A 20299-nucleotide genomic window follows, 5' to 3' on the forward strand; every position below is an offset into this window, starting at 1 on the left:
TAGAATGCGGTCCCCACAGAGTGCTTAAGAAAATGCTAAATAAGGAAGGACATGTTCACATTTCACAGCGTTCTGCAATGTGTAGAGAAGAGGAACAATTCAGAAACTATGGTTGTATCAGAATAACAATTTACCCTGTCATAAAGCAGCGTCTGTGAGGCAGTGCTTTGAATACAGTAACATTCCTGAAACAGTGTAATGTGCCCAGGTAATAATGGCCGTATACTTTTGATCAGATAATGTAGATGGAGCAACGACGTATCTATGTATTCCTACTGACAATATTTTACTCAGTCATAAATCTTGCAGTAATAGACGTTCATTGTAACACAAATACCCTTCATGCTTCCAAGTTGGCACACAGCGCCTGGCATGTCGAATGTTGGGTTCAACGGACAATGCTTACGAACACGTCGTTAGTTGTGCTATCGACCATTAAGTAACTGAAACCTTCCGTCAGACATAGAGAATTACTACGTTATCTTTCTGACTGATGAATTGCTTCTGTTACTCTCTGTACCATTCCACAACTTATGTACACTGAAAATTTGGCGTGACAAGTGTCCTCTATGATTTGTAGACTACTTCGACACAGCTATGCTTAGGTTATAGTTTTACTGGCTACAACTGTAAAACTACGTCCTTTAGAGCAGCTTTATAACTTAAACACGACAGTAAAGATCTTGTTGCTGATGTCTTTAGTCCACAGACGTGTTACATACAGCTTTCCACATTACTCTCGCCTGTGCATACCTCTCCATCTCTGAATAACTATAGCAACCCACATACACTTTAATCTGCTTATAGTAGTGAAGCCTTCATTCATTTATTCATGACGACATTGATTATCTACTCATGTCGTGGGATGTGTCCTAATAAAAGATTCTTTTTTTAATCACATTCTGACATAAATTTCTTTTATTTCCACTTTGTTTCAGGAGGATTTCTTTAGATCTACAACTCTATACTCAACAGCCTTCTGTAGCAAAAATTTTAGAAAGATGCTCTTCCCTTCCTATTGTACTGTTTATCCTCCATGTTTCGTTTCTGTGCAGGGCTAGGTTCCTCACAAATAGTTTAGGAAAAACTTCCTACAATATAAATTTAAATTCAGTGTATATACAGGGTGGTCCATTGATAGTGACCGGGTCAAATAATTCACGAAATAAGCATCAAACGGAAAAACTACAAAGAACAAAACTCGTCTAGCTTGAAGGGGGAAACAAGATGGCGCTACGGTTGGTCCGCTAGATGGCGCTGCCATATTTCAAACGGATATCAACTGCGTTTTTTTTTAAATAGGAACCCCCATTTTTATTATATATTCGTGTAGTACGTAAAGAAATATGAATGATTTAGTTGGACCACTTTTTTCGCTTTGTCATAAATGGCGCTGTGATAGTCACAAACGTACAAGTGCGTGGTATCACGTAATATTCCGCAGGTGAGGACGGTATTTGCTTCGTGATACATTACCCGTGTTAAAGGTCGATATCGTGTTGATGTATGGCTATCGTGATCAAAATGCCCAACGGGCGTGTGCTATGTATGCTGCTCGGTATCCTGGACGACATCATCCAAGTGTCCGGACCGTTCACCGGATAGTTACGTTATTTAAGGAAACTGGAAGTGTTCAGCCACATGTGAAACGTCATCCACGACGTGCAATAAATGATGATGTCCAAGTAGTTCTTTTAGCTGCTTTCGCGGCTAATCCGCACATCAGTAGAAGACAAATTGCGCGAGAATCGGGAATCTCAGAAACGTCGGTGTCGCGAATGCTACATCAACATAGATTGCACCCGTACCATATTTCTGTGCACCAGGAATTGCATGACGACGACTTTGAGGGTCGTGTACAGTTCTGCCACTGGGTACAAGAGAAATTACGGGACGATGACAGATTTTTTGCACGCGTTCTATTTAGCGACGAAGCGTCATTCACCACAGCGGTAAGGTAAACCGGCATAATAAGCACTATTGACAACGGAAATCCACGATGGCTGCTACAAGGGGAACATCAGCGACATTGGCGGGTTAATGTATGGTGCGGCATTATGGGAGGAAGGATAATTGGCCCCGATTTTATCGATGGCAATCTAAATGATGTAATGTATGCTAATTTCCTACGTAATGTTCTACCGATGTTACTACAGGATGTTTCACCGCATGACAGAATGGCGATGTACTTCCAACATGATGGGTGTCCGGTACATAGCTCGCGTGCGGCTGAAGCGGTACTGAATAGCATATTTCATGACAGGTGGATTGGTCTTCGAAGCACCATACCATGGCCCGCACGTTCACCGGATCTGACGTCACCAGATTTCTTCCTGTGGAGAAAGTTGAAGGATAATTTCTATCGTGATCCACCGACAACGCCTACAACATGCTTCAGCACATTGTCAATGTATGTGCGAACATTACGGAAGGTGAACTACTCGCTGTTGAGAGGAATGTCGTTACAAGTATTGCCAAATGCATTGAGGTTGACGGACATCATTTTGAGCATTTATTGCATTAATGTGGTATTTACAGGTAATCGCGCTGTAACAGCATGAGTTCTCAGAAATGATAAGTTCACAAATGTACATGTATCACATTGGAACAAACGAAATAAAATGTTCAAACGTACCTACGTTTTGTATTTTAATTTAAAGAAACCTACGTGTTACCAACTGTTTGTCTAAAATTGTGAGTCATATGTTTGTGAATATTACAGCGTCATCTATCACAAAGCGAAAAAAGTGGTCCAACTAAAAGATTCATATTTCTTTACGTGTTATACCAATATGTAATAAAAATGGGGGTTCCTATTGTAAAAAACGCAGTTGATATCCGTTTGACGTATGGCAGCGCCATCTAGCGGGTCAACCATAGCGCCATCTGGTTTCCCCCTTCAAGCTAGTTAAGTTTCGTTCTTGTAGTTTTTTAATTTGGCGCTTATTTCGTGAGATATTTGGCCCGATTAAGATCAATGGAACACCCTGTACATGCCTCTTTTCCAGTAAACTTTTTTTCTTGCTTTTTCAACTCTGCATTTTGTATCTTCTTCGTTTCTGTTATCATAGCGAAATTAGTTGCTGCGTTCAATGTTCCATTTCCTAATCATGTCCTTTTATTCGACCTAATTTTTTTATTATTAGAGTACTGAAGGGCGATCTGTTTTAATTGTTAAAAACCATTCAAAGGCCAAGATCGCACAAAATATATTTTGTAGGAGACAGCTGGTTTTTCTCAGTTTTAGCTATCATTTTCAGGCCATAAACTTTTTTTGTAGTATGACATATTTCTTTTACTCTCAACATCATGCACAAGATGTCAACTGGATAGAACTCAGCACATTATAAACGTTTTTCATTGCTAAAATATTTAAAAACAAACAGCATCTTGTCCAAAAGGCACTGTCCATTTACATATTGCTCACATATGCTTGTTACGTGAAACAAATACGGTACACAGCTTTTGGACTAGGTGCTGTGTGTTTTTAAACATTTTAGCGATGGCAAAAGTTTATAATGTGCTGAGTTTTGTCCACTTGACATCTTGAGCATTAGGTTCTGTGTAAAAAGAACTTGTTTTATTACAAAAAAATATTTAACACCTGAAGACGGCAGATAAGACTTTGAAGCTGGTTGTCTTTTGTGTGAAATTGGCTTGAGTGGTTTTTAACAATCGTTTTATTCAACTTCATTCTATTACTTTTGTTTTATTTTTGTCGATGTTCATCTTATGTGCTGTCTTCAAGATACAGTACATTCTACTCAACTGGTACTCCAGATGCTTTCCCTCCTCTGACAGAACCACAATGTCATCAACAAACCATAAAGTTTTTATTTCTTCTCCCTGAACGTCAATAACGTTTCGAAAATTATTTTTGGTTTCCTTTACTGCTTACTCAACGTATAAACTGAGTATAGGATACAACTTCGTTTCGCTCCCATCAGAAGCACTGCTCCGTTTTCAAGTCTTTCCACACTCATAATTTCAGTATGGTTTCAGTTGAAGTTACAACTAACCTTTGATTAAGAAATCACTTCAATGTTCTATGGCTCATTTGCGCGATAAATGGTAATGATGTGGAGCGAGTCATTTTACATTCACGTCACAACTTTATTTGTAAATGTGACTATGCTGATGATTCAAAATTTTAATTTTATAATTTTGTTTTTTTAATATGATGTTTTGAGTTAGTAATTGCAACCCACCACCTTTTACATGTTCTAGTAATAGAAATTCCTCTACAGAATGGAATGTTGTGATGGAGAAACTTTTCAATTTGACAAATTTTGCTTTGCTGTGTATCAAACATTTTATATCACAGCATAAGTGATCAAAATCTTTGGTTGCAACTTTGTGCACCCTGTTTCGCGCTAACGACAAATCCCATTGTGGAGTAATGAATGTCTTTTCTCTTGTGGTATTGTATTTATGTACATCATTGTCCCTTTTGAACAGCAGTGGATTATTTCCAACATACTACATTGTGTGTGTGGGGAGGGGGGGGGGGAGGGGGATAAATGCGCTGTGAAGCAGTAATCAAAATGCTTAACTCCTTAAACACCTCTTGAAGGTGATTGTGTGTGAGCGCCACATATTATTGTCATAGCAAGTGTTTGAACAATGAAGACTTTCTTTCTTTAAGCTGAGTTACCCCACATAACTGAATGGATATGTGCAAAGTATGTCAACTGATTGTGTGTCTCTTGCCAAGATTTTCAACGATCCTAAGTGCAAATGTGGCTGAACTATATAGTCTTAGGAATTTCAAAACGTGGTTTTTCCATTTCAAATTCTCATCAATAAGTGTACCTAAGTATTTTGTATTCATTATTTTCTCATAATTTGTTACATTTAACATTTGTGTAGTGCGTCTAGATGTGGATAACTGAATATTTTATGATTTTTAAAATTGAAAGTGAAGTCATTCACAATAAATCAGTTAGCAGCACTTTTAAGAACATTGCTTACCATATCTTCCGTTGCTATATACGCTTGTATGTAAGATGGAAGATTGTTTACATGTATGAGGAACAATAGGAGAACTAAAATTGAGCCGTGCGGAATACCATAACTGATTTCTTCCCAGTCAAAAGAATCTCCGCTGATTATGTTGCTTGAGCTACTTAATACAGCTTCTGTATTCTTCTGTTCGATATGACACTATATGTAGGTTGGCTATCTCATCAATCGCATAAAATGCAGTCTGTTGAGAAGAGGCAAGAAGTTATTGACATCTCTAACATATTTTATAGAGCGCTTCAACAATGACAAATTCCAATATCTTTGGAAAAATGGCTTGTGATAAGTGATGAATTACGTATATCAGACAAGGGATGGCTTCATATACAGGAACATATCTCTAGTACTCTGTTATAAGTGTAGTCAGAATGAAATGAGCTTTTATTTTTAAGAGAAGATGTAATGTTCTTAATTTCAAAACAAGAAGTTGGTAACACATTATATAACATAATTTTATGACACTTGCATTTTCAGCATACTGCTACGATTTTCCTTTTTGTCTGTTGGTTCATAATTTTCCACTGTATTTCTAAAATTATAATTGAACGTATTTGATATCTGTGAGTCATCATTTATAGCTTTTCCATTTAATTCGGTAGTGAGGTTATCCTGTTCTGTGGCCAGTTGTCCCGTCTTTCGTTTCAGTACATTCTGTGTAGTCTTTACGTCTGTGATCGGAATTACTGATATATGATATATATGGATGTGTCCTAACTTAAAAAAAGTTCTTAACAATTTTATTTGTACTGTACAATACTTAAGGATGTTTGCTTATTCTTTCTAACAGATAAAGGTCTCTTTTCCTTTGACGAGATACCACTGATACTTCACACCCTCTAGTGAGCCAAGATTTTTTACATGGGAGTTTAATGTTGTTCCCCATTAACTTACGCAGAAAGGTATTATTAAAATATAGTATCAATTTATCACGGAATAGATTAAATTTTATGTGAGAATTTGGTTCACTGTAAATTTCATCCCACTTCATCTCTCTTAAACTATTCTTAGAAACACCTGTTCTAGGGTGACTAATTATTGCAGATGATCTTCACGTAGCAGTATCAGTACTGTAAGACTATCTTATGTACCTAAGTAAATGTACATCATAATCAAAAACAACGTTTTTTACTTCATATAGATTTGTTATAGAGTTATTTTCTTTCTTCCAGCTTCATAATAAAAAAATTATCAATCACGACCATACTGCCTTTATGCACCTTTGTTGGAAAGTTAATTACTGAGATACTGAGTTCAAACTCCAGGATGCAAATAAGGTTTCCAGTTAATTTTTACTGTGAGAATCCTTTAGAAAATCTACATTGAAATCACCAAAAAGTATTAACTACTTTCTGACAGATAGCTTGGTAATGAATCCAAATTACTCGCAAACAGTTCAAAATTTTCCAGTCGGAAAATAGAGTTACAATGGCAACTGAACTAATTTTCAGCACTAACCCACAAGCACACACTTCTCTGTAGTGATCACCACAAAATCTATTTGTCTCCATGTTTTGAAATTGTGTTCGGTCTTAATAAATACAACGATTCCTCCTTTTCCCATATTAATTATACATTAGTAAGATACTAGAGTGTAAACTTTTATATTTAATGTCTCTATTACCTGTGGTTTTATGGAGTTGGAATAATCACAGAATATCTACCTTTTCAGAGAACAAAAAGCTTTTTTATTTATTTGGTCAGTCCTGTAATAATCTGATGAAGTTAGTAAACCTTACTTCGTGTGGACTCTTAAGCATTTGTAGGGTTATTCCGTTATTTTAACTTACTGCACAGCAGGTTTCCCCAATGATGATTCTAATGTAAAAAAGCGGTTCTGTCCTGTCCCCAGAAACCGCGTTGATCTGGCTTTGAGTGGGTCCCTGTATTTTGTCAGTATATAGAACTGTGTATCACAAACAACTTTAACAACAGGAATAAAAATAGGCTTGCGACAGAACCTAACACAATTGGCTGTTATCAGAATCAGTAAATGTGGTTCTATGGTCCGAGTAACGTTTGTTTAGTAGTTGAGACAATGTGGAAGAAATAGATAAAAATAATGGACCTAAGATGGAAGCTTGTGGGACACCAAAACGGAGCCCTGCTGTGCCCGCAGCTGCGGCTGGCGGCGCTGAACGAGCCGCTGTCGGGCGACATGCACGGCATCCGGGGCGCCGACAACGCCTGCTACCGGCAGGCGCGACGCGCCGGCTTCCGGGGGACCTTCCGGGCGCTGCTGGCGTCGCGCGTCCAGAACGCCGACTCCATAGTGCGGCCCGCGGACCGCTCGCTGCCCGTCGTCAACACCAAGGTAGATCTCTCTTCTCTCTGTAACAGCTGGTGTCACGTGGCGTGCAAATCTAATAATATACTTCAAATGCCATTGCTGTTGCAAGCTGTGTTTCCTATAGCGGCTATAAACAAATTGTCGACCTCATGTAACTGCCAGTTAACATTTGACAAGCATCTCATTAAGCCAATGTCATTATTGTTACAGAGCATGGAAAATAATTTATTTTTAGCTTCGAGTTGTTACTAATCATTGTAACACAAGGGATGGACTGATAAACATTCCAAAAATCAGATAGGTGATGTGACCAAGAATGGAAAGCCTTTTACGTTTAATTTAACTATCTTAATTGCGCCTGTAGGAGAGTGCTGACGATGGAAAGCTCTCGTGTCGCCTAGCTAAGGTCATCAGAACTGCGATGGGTGAAAATAATACAAACAATCGTAATGTGTGACCGCATTACTGAAGTGTAGTCTGTATCTCCCCTGGGGGTAGTCCAGCGGAGTGTCATGGGGCCGTTTCTGTTCACAGTATACGTAGACGTGATCCAGTGAGTAACAGCTGAAGCTCAGTGTGACTGTTAGCAAACGATGCTGTTGTTTCTAAAATGGTAGATGCCACAAAACTACAGCGAAGTCTGGGAAGTCTTGTAGAGGACCGGCGGTAGGCACTTGACACAGAATGTAGAGAACGCAAGATGTTGCGTATGAACAATGTACGAGATCAATTACCGTTCGAGTCTACTATACGCAATAAATCACTGGAAACAGTAGCAACCGTAAAGGATCTGGGAATAATATCTCAGAGAGCCATAAATCGGAATCGCCACATAAAACGCATTGTACGAAGTGCAGACGCCAGGTTCAGATTCATTGGTAAAATAACTAACGAATGTAATTCATGCACGAAAAATAGTGGCTCACTAAGTGTTACTTTAGCCGAATCTTGCTTGCACTAATAAAGGAGACAGACAAGAACCAAAGAAGCGTTGCATGTTCGTCACGTGACTGTAAGCGCGTGTCCGTTACAGAGATGCTCCACAAACTCTTCTGGCAGAAGTTAAAAGAGAGGCGTTGTGCATCAGGGAAATGTTCGCTATTCAGTTTGTGGGAGCATGTGCTCTAAGAACTGTGGAGCAACATACTACCTGTTGACACACATGTTTCGCGAAATGACTGTAGCGACAAAATTTGAGAAATAAGCCTGCGCCGTCCATAGCTGACAAATGGTGTCTGTTCACTGTCACTTTTACGACTTACGAAAAGGTAAGTCGTTTAGTAAGAAGCTAAGATTTCACACTACTACAGTGTTTAAAAAAAATTATTTTTGAACGGCGTACTTCCATCAAAATCAACCGAGAAGCGTTACATAAATAACAAATCAAGCGAAATGAAAACTATCATTATTCTTTTCTCACAAGGAACGTGAATCTACTGATGAAATAATAAGTTCGTAGATCGTACCTTGGGGTATATACCAGTCGTTCCCATGACTACATGCCTCTCCCTTCTCCTTTTCTTTTCATTCTCAGTCTAATTCCCTCTCCAACTTCATACCGTTTCTTCATCGTTTTGTGTACTTTTCTATCATAGTACACTCCTGGAAATTGAAATAAGAACACCGTGAATTCATTGTCCCACGAAGGGGAAACTTTATTGACACATTCCTGGGGTCAGATACATCACATGATCACACTGACAGAACCACAGGCACATAGACACAGGCAACAGAGCATGCACAATGTCGGCACTAGTACAGAGTATATCTACCTTTCGCAGCAATGCAGGCTGCTATTCTCCCATGGAGACGATCGTAGAGATGCTGGATGTAGTCCTGTGGAACGGCTTGCCATGCCATTTCCACCTGGCGCCTCAGTTGGACCAGCGTTCGTGCTGGACGTGCAGACCGCGTGAGACGACGCTTTATCCAGTCCCAAACATGCTCAATGGGGGACAGATCCGGAGATCTTGCTGGCCAGGGTAGTTGACTTACACCTTCTAGAGCACGTTGGGTGGCACGGGATACATGCGGACGTGCATTGTCCTGTTGGAACAGCAAGTTCCCTTGCCGGTCTAGGAATGGTAGAACGATGGGTTCGATGAAGGTTTGGATGTACCGTGCACTATTCAGTGTCCCCTCGACGATCACCAGTGGTGTACGGCCAGTGTAGGAGATCCCTCCCCACACCATGATGCCGGGTGTTGGCCCTGTGTGCCTCGGTCGTATGCAGTCCTGATTGTGGCGCTCACCTGCACGGCGCCAAACACGCATACGACCATCATTGGCACCAAGGCAGAAGCGACTCTCACCGCTGAAGACGACACGTCTCCATTCGTCCCTCCATTCACGCCTGTCGCGACACCACTGGAGGCGGGCTGCACGATGTTGGGGCGTGAGCGGAAGACGGCCTAACGGTGTGCGGGACCGTAGCCCAGCTTCATGGAGACGGTTCCATTTCCAGGAGTGTAGTAATTTGCACCATTCATACCCCACTGAGTAGTCGTGAATTTATTATAGCACTGAAAGTTTACACGTTTTCATCAAGTACTACATTAAGTAAACATGAATAATGTATCGCGAGCGTTTAACAGAAGTGGTAAAACACTGCTTTCAATGCAAATGAACTATTTCTCGTCGTGCATCAGTGCGCGACATTTATATCGATCTAGGACTGACTATTTACGCTATGAAAAGTTTCACAGCATGAAAATCGTAAAAGTAGGTATTCCCTTTTTCCCAGATTGGACAGTCGGACTGTTCGAACAGGGGACGCTTGAATGGGCGTGACGCAAGTCGAAAGAAATTTCTCCCTACGCACAAAGCAACTAATTTGACATCTGTCGGAGTTTAACGAAACTACGTGCATCGAACAATTCGAGCGAGCATAAACGGTAGATGCAGACCTCTGTGTCATTGCTAAACGGATAAAAGGCTGTTCCTCAGTACGTGAGGAGTGTGGCCTGTCCTCAGTACGTAAACACTTACAGTATGTAGCCAAAATTGGTTGCACTGTGTGATATTAGGACAATCGGTTAACACGAGGGACGCGTGTTCTTGCCTTATTTTATTTATTCTCTATTAGGGGTAAACGTTGCGATAACTGTGTAGTAGCAAACGCCAAAATCTAGATTTATTTCCGCTAACCATTTTAAGTTGTGTGGCGGAGGGAACTTTGCGTACTGTCTTCGCTTCCACTTTGTGTACTGTCTTCGCTTCCCCTCCCCCCTTTCCTGTACCAAGCTCCTCAATCCCCCCCCCCCCCTTCGTTTCCTTGTTCCAGTCGCAATATGTTTGTCTTTCACTGTTCTTTGTGAGATATACGAGAAAAAATATGTTAGATAGTTCTTCTCGCAATGTCGACAGTGGACCACACCGCGTTATAGAGCACCTCTCTTGCAGCGTTTGCCACTTGACTTGGGCTGGTATCCTTGACACGTTTCTCGTTCTTACTAAATGAATCCGTGACGAAATATGCTGCTCTTCTTTGAGTCTTCTCTGTTTACCGTAAATAGTTCCCAGTAGCGGACACAGGTTGAGACAGGATACTGAGGAATCGCTCGAATTAGATTTTTCCCTTATGCGGAGGATTCCTGAGTACTCTTCCAGTGACTCTGAGTCCAACTTATTATCTGGCCCTCCCACTGTTCATTGGACACATTCCGGTTATTTAATGGATGTATTAAAAACTGCACCAGTCACTTTAGAAATTTTTAAGGTGCTATATCTTTAGACAGCCTACGATGCTTTGCAGGCTCAATAAAAAAAGCAATCACAGGTTTTTTTGGATCAGTCCGTGATGATGAGAAACATGGCTGCAGATTGTCCATGCTAAACGTATGAAAGGTGCTTTCAGTAGAGAACAGTAACTATAACATTACAAAATACACCTACATTATCCACGCAAAAAATTACCGGTGCAGGTAAAGTTTTGCTTTAATTACAGATAGCCCTCGACTAGATCCGCGTGAACTCAAATTCACGAAGAAATAGCACCCATTAAAGAGCAGTGCCCACGTTTGAGAGCTGATGCCCATCCCGTCAACATATAAACGCAGTTTTCCGGGAAAGATTTCTGCACAAAGGACAAACGAACATCTGAAGGAAAAACTCGGCTAAAGGGAGCGTTGGATGGCATTCTTGACTAAGAAGCCCCGACCGGTTGGTTCGGCCACGCAGTTCGAAATGTTTTTGCTCTTCGCGCATAATGAAATCTTTACTTCGCGATGCGTGATTTGTGCCTGAATAGTAACTTTTGCATTGTGTTTGTCCTATTTATTGCGATCAGACCGAAAGAGAGTGGAGAGAGGGGTGCTGTGCCGGCACACCGAGCCTACTCCTCTCTAATACCACCGGGAGGGGCGGGAGGGGGGGGGGGGTTTAGACGCCTGGAATTTCACAAAGGACGCTGGCACACCGTCAGGTAATTACACTACTGACCATTAAAATTGCTACACCAAGAAGAAATGCAGATGATAAACGAGTATTCATTGGACAAATATATTATACCACAACTGACATGTGATTACATTTTCACGCAATTTGGGTGCATAGATCCTGAGAAATCAGTACCCAGAACAACCACCTCTGGCCGTAATAACGGCGTAGATACGCCTGGGCATTGAGTCAAACAGAGCTTGGATGGCGTGTACAGGTACAGCTGCCCATGCAGCTTCAACACGATACCACAGTTAATCACGAGTAGTGATTGGCGTATTGTGACGAGCCAGTTGCTTGGCCATTATTGACCAGACGTTTTCAATTGGTGAGAGGTCTGGAGAATGTGCTGGCGAGGGCAGCAGTCGAACATTTTCTGTATCCAGAAAGGCCTGATCAGGACCTGCAACATGCGGTCGTGCATTATCCTACTGAAATGTAGGGTTTCGCAGAGATCAAATGAAGGCTAGAGCCACGGGTCGTAACACACCTGAAATGTAACGTCCATTGTTCAAAGTGCCGTCAATGCGAACAAGAGGTGACCGAGACGTGTAACCAATGGCACCCCTTACCATCACGTCGGGTGATACGCCAGTATGGCGATGACGGAATACACGCTTCCAATGTGCTTTCACCGCTATGTCGCGAGACACGGATGCGACCATCATGATGCTGTAAACAGAACCTGGATTCATCCGAGAAAATGACGTTTTGCCATTCGTGCACCCAGGTTCGTCGTTGAGTACACTCGCAGTCGCTCCTGTCTGTGATTCAGCGTCAAGGGTAACCACAGCAATAGTCTCCAAACTGATAGCCCATGCTGCTGCAAACGCGTCGAACTATTCGTGCAGATGGTTGTTGTCTTGCAAACGTCCCCATCTGTTGACTCAGGGATCGAGACGTGGTTCCGCGATCCTTTACAGCGATGCGGATGCCTGTCATCTCGACTGCTAGTGATACGAGGCCGTTGGGGTCCAGCACGGCGTTCCGTATTACGCTCCTGAACCTACCGATTCCATGTTCTGCTAACAGTCACTGGATCTCGACCAACGCGTGCAGCAGTGTCGCGATACGATAAACTGCAATCCCTATAGGCTACAATCCGACCTTTATCAAAGTCGGAAACGTGATGGTACTCATTTCTCCTCTTTACACAAGGCACTGCAACAACGTTTCACCAGGCAACGCCGGTCAACTTCTGTGTGTTTAAGAGAAATCGGTTGGAAACTTTCCTCATGTCAGCACGTTGTAGGTGTCGCCACCGGCGCCAACCTTGTGTGAATGCTCTGAAAAGCTAATCATTTGCATATCACAGCATCTTCTTCCTGTCGGATAAAATTCGCGTCTGTAGCACGTCATCTTGGTGGTGTAGCAATTTTAATGGCCAGTAGTGTACAAACTGTAGGCCATCACCTTTAGATACGGTGGTAGAATTCGAAGCGGCTACCTCCGACTGCCACCTCACCACAATGCGTTAGCGACCTCGGCAAAGGATGACAAGTGTGTCCCCACAGCTAAATGTAATTTATGTTTTTCACTCGAGAAGTTACCATTTACTCTATTCCAAGAAAATGGTATAAAGAGCTTAATGAAGCGGTCATAAATCTTCCCCAGACGAGCGATATGTGCTGTCCACCTCATTGTACTGACAATATGCTTCTCTGTTTCCAGGGCGAAATCTTGTTCACTTCGTGGAGAGATATGTTCAACGGCGACGAAGCACCCTTCCCGCGAGCAGCGAGAATTTTCAGCTTCAACGGCAAGAACATCATGACCGACTACGGGTGGTAAGTCCATTTGTTGAGGCCTAGGCAGTAACACAGCTTTGTCACTGTGCTTTATGTAAGTGACAGACGTTAAGAGCCTGTGGGCAACGAGATGAGCTGTTTCTTTCTTTGCTTATATAGCAGCATCTGCCTTTAGCACATACGACGGGCGTTCCATAAGTAACGCAACAAATGTTTCTTCTTCACTAATTTCGTTTGATAAATGCAGAATTTGTTGTGGGACGTCGTGGAGCATTCCTGCTCCAGCCCCTATAGTTTCACGAATTTCCTGTAAGTGGCGGTGCTATACATAGACTTCAAAATGGCGTCTTGACGGAGGTGCGTCCCAAGCAGAGAGCTGTCGTTAAGTGTTTTTTAGTCGAAAACAAGAGCATTGCAGACATTCATAGTCGCTTGCAGAGTGACTACGGAGACCTGACGGTGAACAAAAGCGCGGTGAGTCGTTGGGCGAGGCGTCTGTCACCACCGCAACAGGTTCGCGTAAACCTACCCGATGTCGCGCGTGCCGGCCGACCGCACACACCTGTGACACCTGCGACGTTGGAACGTGAGGACACTCTCAGTGGAGGTTATTGACTATCACCATCAAACACATCGCTGCACAGCGGGACGTCCTGTCGCTAGGCACTCTCGTCCATTACTTAGGATACTCAAAAGTGCCCCCTGTGTTCCTCGCAGAAGAACATAAAGAGCAACGAAGGACCATCTGTGCGGAATTGCTTGCGCTTACGATACTGGTGGTGGCAGTTTTATGTCGAACGTGGGTCCATCACTTCGGACCGTAAACAAACCAGCGAACCGTGTAGTGGCGCCACACTACCTCTCGTCAGCATAAACGTTCTAAGTCGCACCATCAGAAAGTAAAGGCGTGGAGATCGTCTTCTGGGTCTCAGGAGGAGTTATTCTGTTTGATGAGCTCTCTCGTGGTGCAACGATCAACTCTGAGTACCGGGTGATCAGAAAGTCAGTGTACATTTGAAAACATAATAAACCACGGAATAATGTAGATAGAGAGGTAAAAATTAACAGACATGCTTGGAATGTTTTATTAAACAAAAAACAAAAAATCAAAGTTTACAAAATGTCCGACAGATGGTGCTGGACAGGAAAACGTCAGTGATTGCGCATGACATTCGTGTATAAAAGCTGTAATGAGAGACAGAATCAGATGCGCCAGCAGTCGCAGCATGTTGACGTTACCTACAAAGGCGTTTTTAGTGAAGCTGTTTTATCAGAAATGGGAATGTGCTAGTTCAGCGTGACGATCCTATCGCCATAGGAAGGAGACTCGAACGGGTAAAGGTCCGTTGACAAATGAAGCTGTAGCGAGAATGATTTCGAAGTTCGAAGCCACGGGTTGTTTAGACGATAGACGCCCTAGTGGCCGACCGAGCACAAGGCGTAATGCTGCTAAGACAGTTGAGGAAGAAATGGAGACTGTAGCGGGTTCGTCTATGCACGGGGAAGTCAGCGCTCGTGCAGTCGCACATCGCACCGGCATTCCATACACTATTGTTTGGTTGGAACTGAGGCGTAGCCTCCCATACTATCCGTACAAAATCCATCGGCATTATGAAATGTTACCTGGCGATTTAGTGAAGCGGAGGGCATTTGCGGTGTGGGCGTTTCAAAAGATGGCGGAAGATGACGATTGGTTGAGTAACGTGTTGTGGACCAACGAAGTTCATTTCACGCTCCGAGGGTCTGTCAACGCCAACAACCGCAGAATTTGGGCTACCGAAAGCCCTACAACTGTCGTGGAAACTCCATTGTACGACCAGAAATTCACGGTATGGGTTGGATTTACCACATCTACCGTTATCGGGCCTTTTTCTTCGAGGAAATGCGTGATTCTGGTTTTGTAACTGCTACCGTGACGAGTGAGAGGTACGCCGATATGTTACAGAATCGCATCATCCCCAGCCTGGCTGATAAACACCTGCTGGAACGTACGATGTTTATGCAGGATGGCGCTCCACCCCATATTGCTAGACGCGTGAAAGCTCTCTTGTGCGCGTCGTTTGGTGATGATCGTGTGCTCAGCCGCCACTTTCGTCATGCTTGGCCTCCCAGGTCCCCAGACCTCAGTCCGTGCGATTATTGGCTTTGGGGTTACCTGAAGTCGCAAGTGTATCGTGATCGACCGACATCTCTAGGGATGCTGAAAGACAACATCCGACGCCAGTGCCTCACCATAACTCCGGAGATGCTTTACAATGCTGTTCACAACATTATTCCTCGAATACAGCTATTGTTGAGGAATAATGGTGGACATACTGAGCATTTCCTGTAAAGAACATGAACTTTGCTTTGTCTTATTTTGTTATGCTAATTGTTGCTAATCTGATCAGATGAAGCGCCATCTGTCGGACTTTTTTGAACTTTTGTGTTTTTTTGGTTCTAATAAAACCCCATGTCATTCCAAGCATGTGTGTCAATTTGCACCTCTCTATCTACATTATTCTGTGATTTATTCAGTTTTCAAATTTATACTGACTTTTTGAACACCCGGTATATTGTGCTACGCTCAAAAAATTTAAGGCACGGCATCTGCGTGTCCGTCACCACATAAAGCAAACGAAATTCTCCATGAGAACTCAAGGTCTGTTACAAGTCTGCGCACCAGAAAGGAGACAGCGAAACTTTACTGGACTGTTGCTCCTCACCTTCCCTACAGCCTGGGTCTCGCGACCTTCCGACTTCCACTGGATGACAGGGGGGTTATGTTGCCGGTGCAGTAAAACGGTGGCTCTGACGTTGACCAGTAGAATGGTAAGATGCGGGATTACAGGCCCTCACCGTAACGCCGTCGAATTGAACGGAGATTATGTTAAAAAATACGGCTTTGTAGCTACAAGGGGAATAACATGGTGCATTGTAATCATGAATAAAACCAAACTGCTTTGAGGAAAAATTGTGTTACATTACTTACTGAGCGCCCCTTGTATTACTCGGACGTCTCATTTATATTGTTCTCAATTAATAAAGTTTTTTATTTTGTCTGGCGAATAGTTGGATACCATGTTTAGTAACGGTCCAATTATAGTTTATTTCATTACCCAACCCTAGTTGTCTGCGGATGTTTTATGTAGTGCCATCTGAGAAGATAAGCACGGTCCATACCGGAGGAAATTTCTCTCTCCGATCATAGTAAAAGAGAAAAGAACGTTGCAGAAAGAGCGATGTCAGGAACTGGGCACCGCTCTGTGGACCTCGTCTGTATTTGTACAGCAGCGGGCAGCCGACGCCTCGGCGAGAATTAGGCAGCCGCCAAAGAGAATACGACCACGGTGGCCATACAATATTTAAAATACTCAGTAATGAAGGAGTCCTCTGTTTAACTTGGTCTCGTAAAGGTGTTCCTGCATAGTTCGAACTCATTTTAATGGATATAATTGTGACTTGTGCGACGGCTGAAATTAGGGAACATCAGCGGCGCACTACTGTATAAATACGAGGAAATATGTGATGTGCTACCAGAGCACGCTTCCTGGACCGGTCCAAATTTCCACTTGTCGTTGGCTGCTTCTGTAAGCGTGCTCGGATAGCCGACGCGGTTAACTTGACCGCTCTCGACAAATAGGAAATCCGGGTTCGAGTCCCAGTCCGGCAAAAATTCACATTTGTGCTGAGATATTCTACAGCGAAAGCGGAACCATAATCACATTTTACGAGTTAATTCTTAATTTAGGTAGCAGTTATTGGCTTAATGCTTACAGCCACTGCCATTAAGAGCTACGAGCGCCAAGTTATTGTTATCTGGCAGGAGTATGAATCATACTGACATGAACTGTGTGAAACATAATGAAATACGAGATGCGCCAGTCTAGCAATGAAGTGACGCATTTCACAAAGTTGAATGCATTCAAAGGTAGCGTGCTGCCACACTTAGTTTTTCTAATAAGTTTGTGTGCAGAACACTTCACTCCTCTGAATATCACTCTGCAATCTGTCTAGAAATACTGAGTAACCGAGACACATTTGTAATAATTATTCCCGTTCTTTCTGCTATTTCACTGCGATCAGAGTGCATAGTTATAAAAAGAATCCTATGAATGTATAATGAACTGCTACGTCGTAAAGAAAAATTAATTAACTTGTCCTTTGAGTTTGATACAAATAAGACAGGCACTGGGTTTATACTCTCGTTTGTTTTTTTCTAGATGCAGAGATTTTAAGATTTTGACCTTATAACATAAAAATCTGTGAAAAAAATTGCCTATAGATGAATATGTTTCCTTCGTAGCTGCTGTAAGGTGAGAACGGGTTAGGTATAGCATAAGTTGTCGATCGGAGGTTTCCTTTTTGCCCGGTTCTCAGAGACCACCATGCAGAGTCGAAGAAAACCGGTACAACACGCAATGAAAACTCCGTCTCTCGTGCCAGCTGAAGTACTCACAGTCGCCATAAGATTTTTTGGAAACACTATTAGAATGAGAAGGATAAACAACAGTGGCAATATGATATCTTCTTACTAACAAACTGGTTGCTTAGGCAACGTCTTTAACACACAAGCTGACGGCGGAATGTTGCACGTCGTTCGGGCCACGATGGTAGCAGATTCGCACGGTACTGTTAATTCGCGAAGAAATCACTATGCACTGGACTGCTAAACAGAATAATCGTTTTATGAAGGTCCGAGTATCCAGCATCGAAAAAAAGTTCGTAGACGATACTTACCTTCTTTTTCGCAAAAAAATTTTGTTCTTGATAATTGCGATTACAAGTTGTACCTCCTCTGCACTTCAAATTACGCCTGTTTGCATAGTACGTATCTCACCCCTCAAAACCGATGTCCAATGGCTATTCCTTATTTACAAAATTTACAAAAGGCATAGATGCTCTTCTTCACAGCAAAGAGCGTTGCCGTCTCAGTTATGATGATGCATGGTACTCACAGACGGAATATTACAGTAATACGCTACTGGCCATTAAAATTGATACACCACGAAGAAGGCGTGCTACAGACGCGAAATTTAACCGGCAGGAATAGGATGTTGTGATATGCAAATTATTAGCTTTTCAGAGCATTCACACAAGGTTGGCGCCGGTGGCGACAACTACAACGTGCTGACATGAGGAAAGTTTCCAACCGATTTCTCATACACAAACAACAGTTGACCGGCGTTGCCTGATGAAACATTGTTGTGATGCCTTGTGTAAGGAGGAGAAATGCGTACCATCACGATTCCAACTTTTATAAAGGTCGGATTGTGGCCTATCGCGATTGCGGTTTATCGAGATTTAATGACTGTTAGCAGAATATGGAACTGGTGGGTTCAGAGGGTAATACGGAACGCCGTGCTGTATCCCAACGGCCTCGTATCACTAGCAGTCGAGATGGCAGGCGTCTTATCCGCTTGGTTGTAACGGATCGCCGGCCGAAGTGGCCGTGCGGTTAAAGGCGCTGCAGTCTGGAACCGCAAGACCGCTACGGTCGCAGGTTCGAATCCTGCCTCGGGCATGGATGTTTGTGATGTCCTTAGGTTAGTTAGGTTTAACTAGTTCTAAGTTCTAGGGGACTAATGACCTCAGCAGTTGAGTCCCATAGTGCTCAGAGCCATTTGAACCATTTTTTTGTAACGGATCGTGCAGCCACGTCTCGTTCCATAAGTCAACAGATGGGGACGTTTGCAAGACAACAATCATCTGCACGAACAGTTCGACGACGTATGCAGCAGCATGGACTATCAACTCGGAGACCATGGCTGCGGTTACCCTTGACGCTGCATCACAGACAGGAGCGCCTGCGATGGTGTACTCAACGACGAACCTGGGTGCACGAATGGCTAAACGTCATTTTTTCTGATGAATCCAGGTTCTGTTTACAGCATCATGATGGTCGCATCCGTGTTTGGCGACATCGCGGTGAACGCACATTGGAAGCGTGTATTCGTCATCGCCATACTGGCGTATTATGCGGCGTGATGGTATGGGGTGCCATTGGTTACACGTCTCGGTCACCTCTTGTTCGCATCGACGGCACTTGGAACAGTGGACGTTACATTTCGATGTATTACGACCCGTGGCTCTACCCTTCATTCGATCCCTGCGAAACCCTACATTTCAGCAGGATAATGCACGACCACATGTTGCAGGTCCTGTACGAGCCTTTCTAGATACAGAAAATGTTCGACTGCTGCCCTGGCCAGCACATTCTCCAGATCTCTCACCAACTGAAAACGTCTGGTCAATGATGGCCGAGCAACTGGCTCGTCACAATACGCCAGTCACTACTCTTGATGAACTGTGGTATCGTGTTGAAGCTGCATCGGCTGCTGTACCTGTAACCGCCATCCAAGCTCTGTTTGACTCAATGCGCAGTCGTATCAATGCCGTTATTACGGCCAGAGGTGGTTGTTCTGGGTACTGATTTCTCAGGATCAATGCACCCAAATTGCGTGAACAAGTAATCACATGTGAGTTCTAGTATAATATATTTGTCCAATGAACTCCCGCTTATCATCTGCATTTCTTCTTGGTGTAGTAATTTTAATGACCAGTAGTGTATTAGTTACGAGCTCCGCTACGTTAACACTATTTAGGTTTTCATTTCATTCACAAAAAAATTTAAGAAAATATGAGTGTATTGCATAAGGACATTCAATACAAGCAAGCGTGCTTTTCTCTTCACGTAACAGATATGACGCAAATAACAATCTGGATTTCCGGAAAGCTATTGACACCGTTCCTCACAAGCGACTTCTAATCAAGCTGCGGGCCTATGGGGTATCGTCTCAGTTGTGCGACTGGATTCGTGATTTCC

At 42.9% G+C, this 20299-nt stretch overlaps 1 protein-coding gene across 1 annotated transcript in view; it reads left to right on the forward strand.

Moving 5' to 3' along the window:
* Positions 1-20299, forward strand: part of LOC126176671 (collagen alpha-1(XV) chain-like) — a 241260-nt gene that overhangs the window by 219530 nt on the left and 1431 nt on the right. The window contains exons 8-9 of the mRNA XM_049923830.1: positions 7139-7333; positions 13418-13533. Of these exons, the coding sequence (XP_049779787.1) occupies positions 7139-7333; positions 13418-13533 (311 nt within the window). The remainder of the gene's footprint in view (positions 1-7138; positions 7334-13417; positions 13534-20299) is intronic.

This window comes from Schistocerca cancellata, chromosome 3, assembly GCF_023864275.1.
Source record: "Schistocerca cancellata isolate TAMUIC-IGC-003103 chromosome 3, iqSchCanc2.1, whole genome shotgun sequence".
Lineage (NCBI taxonomy): Eukaryota > Metazoa > Arthropoda > Insecta > Orthoptera > Acrididae > Schistocerca > Schistocerca cancellata.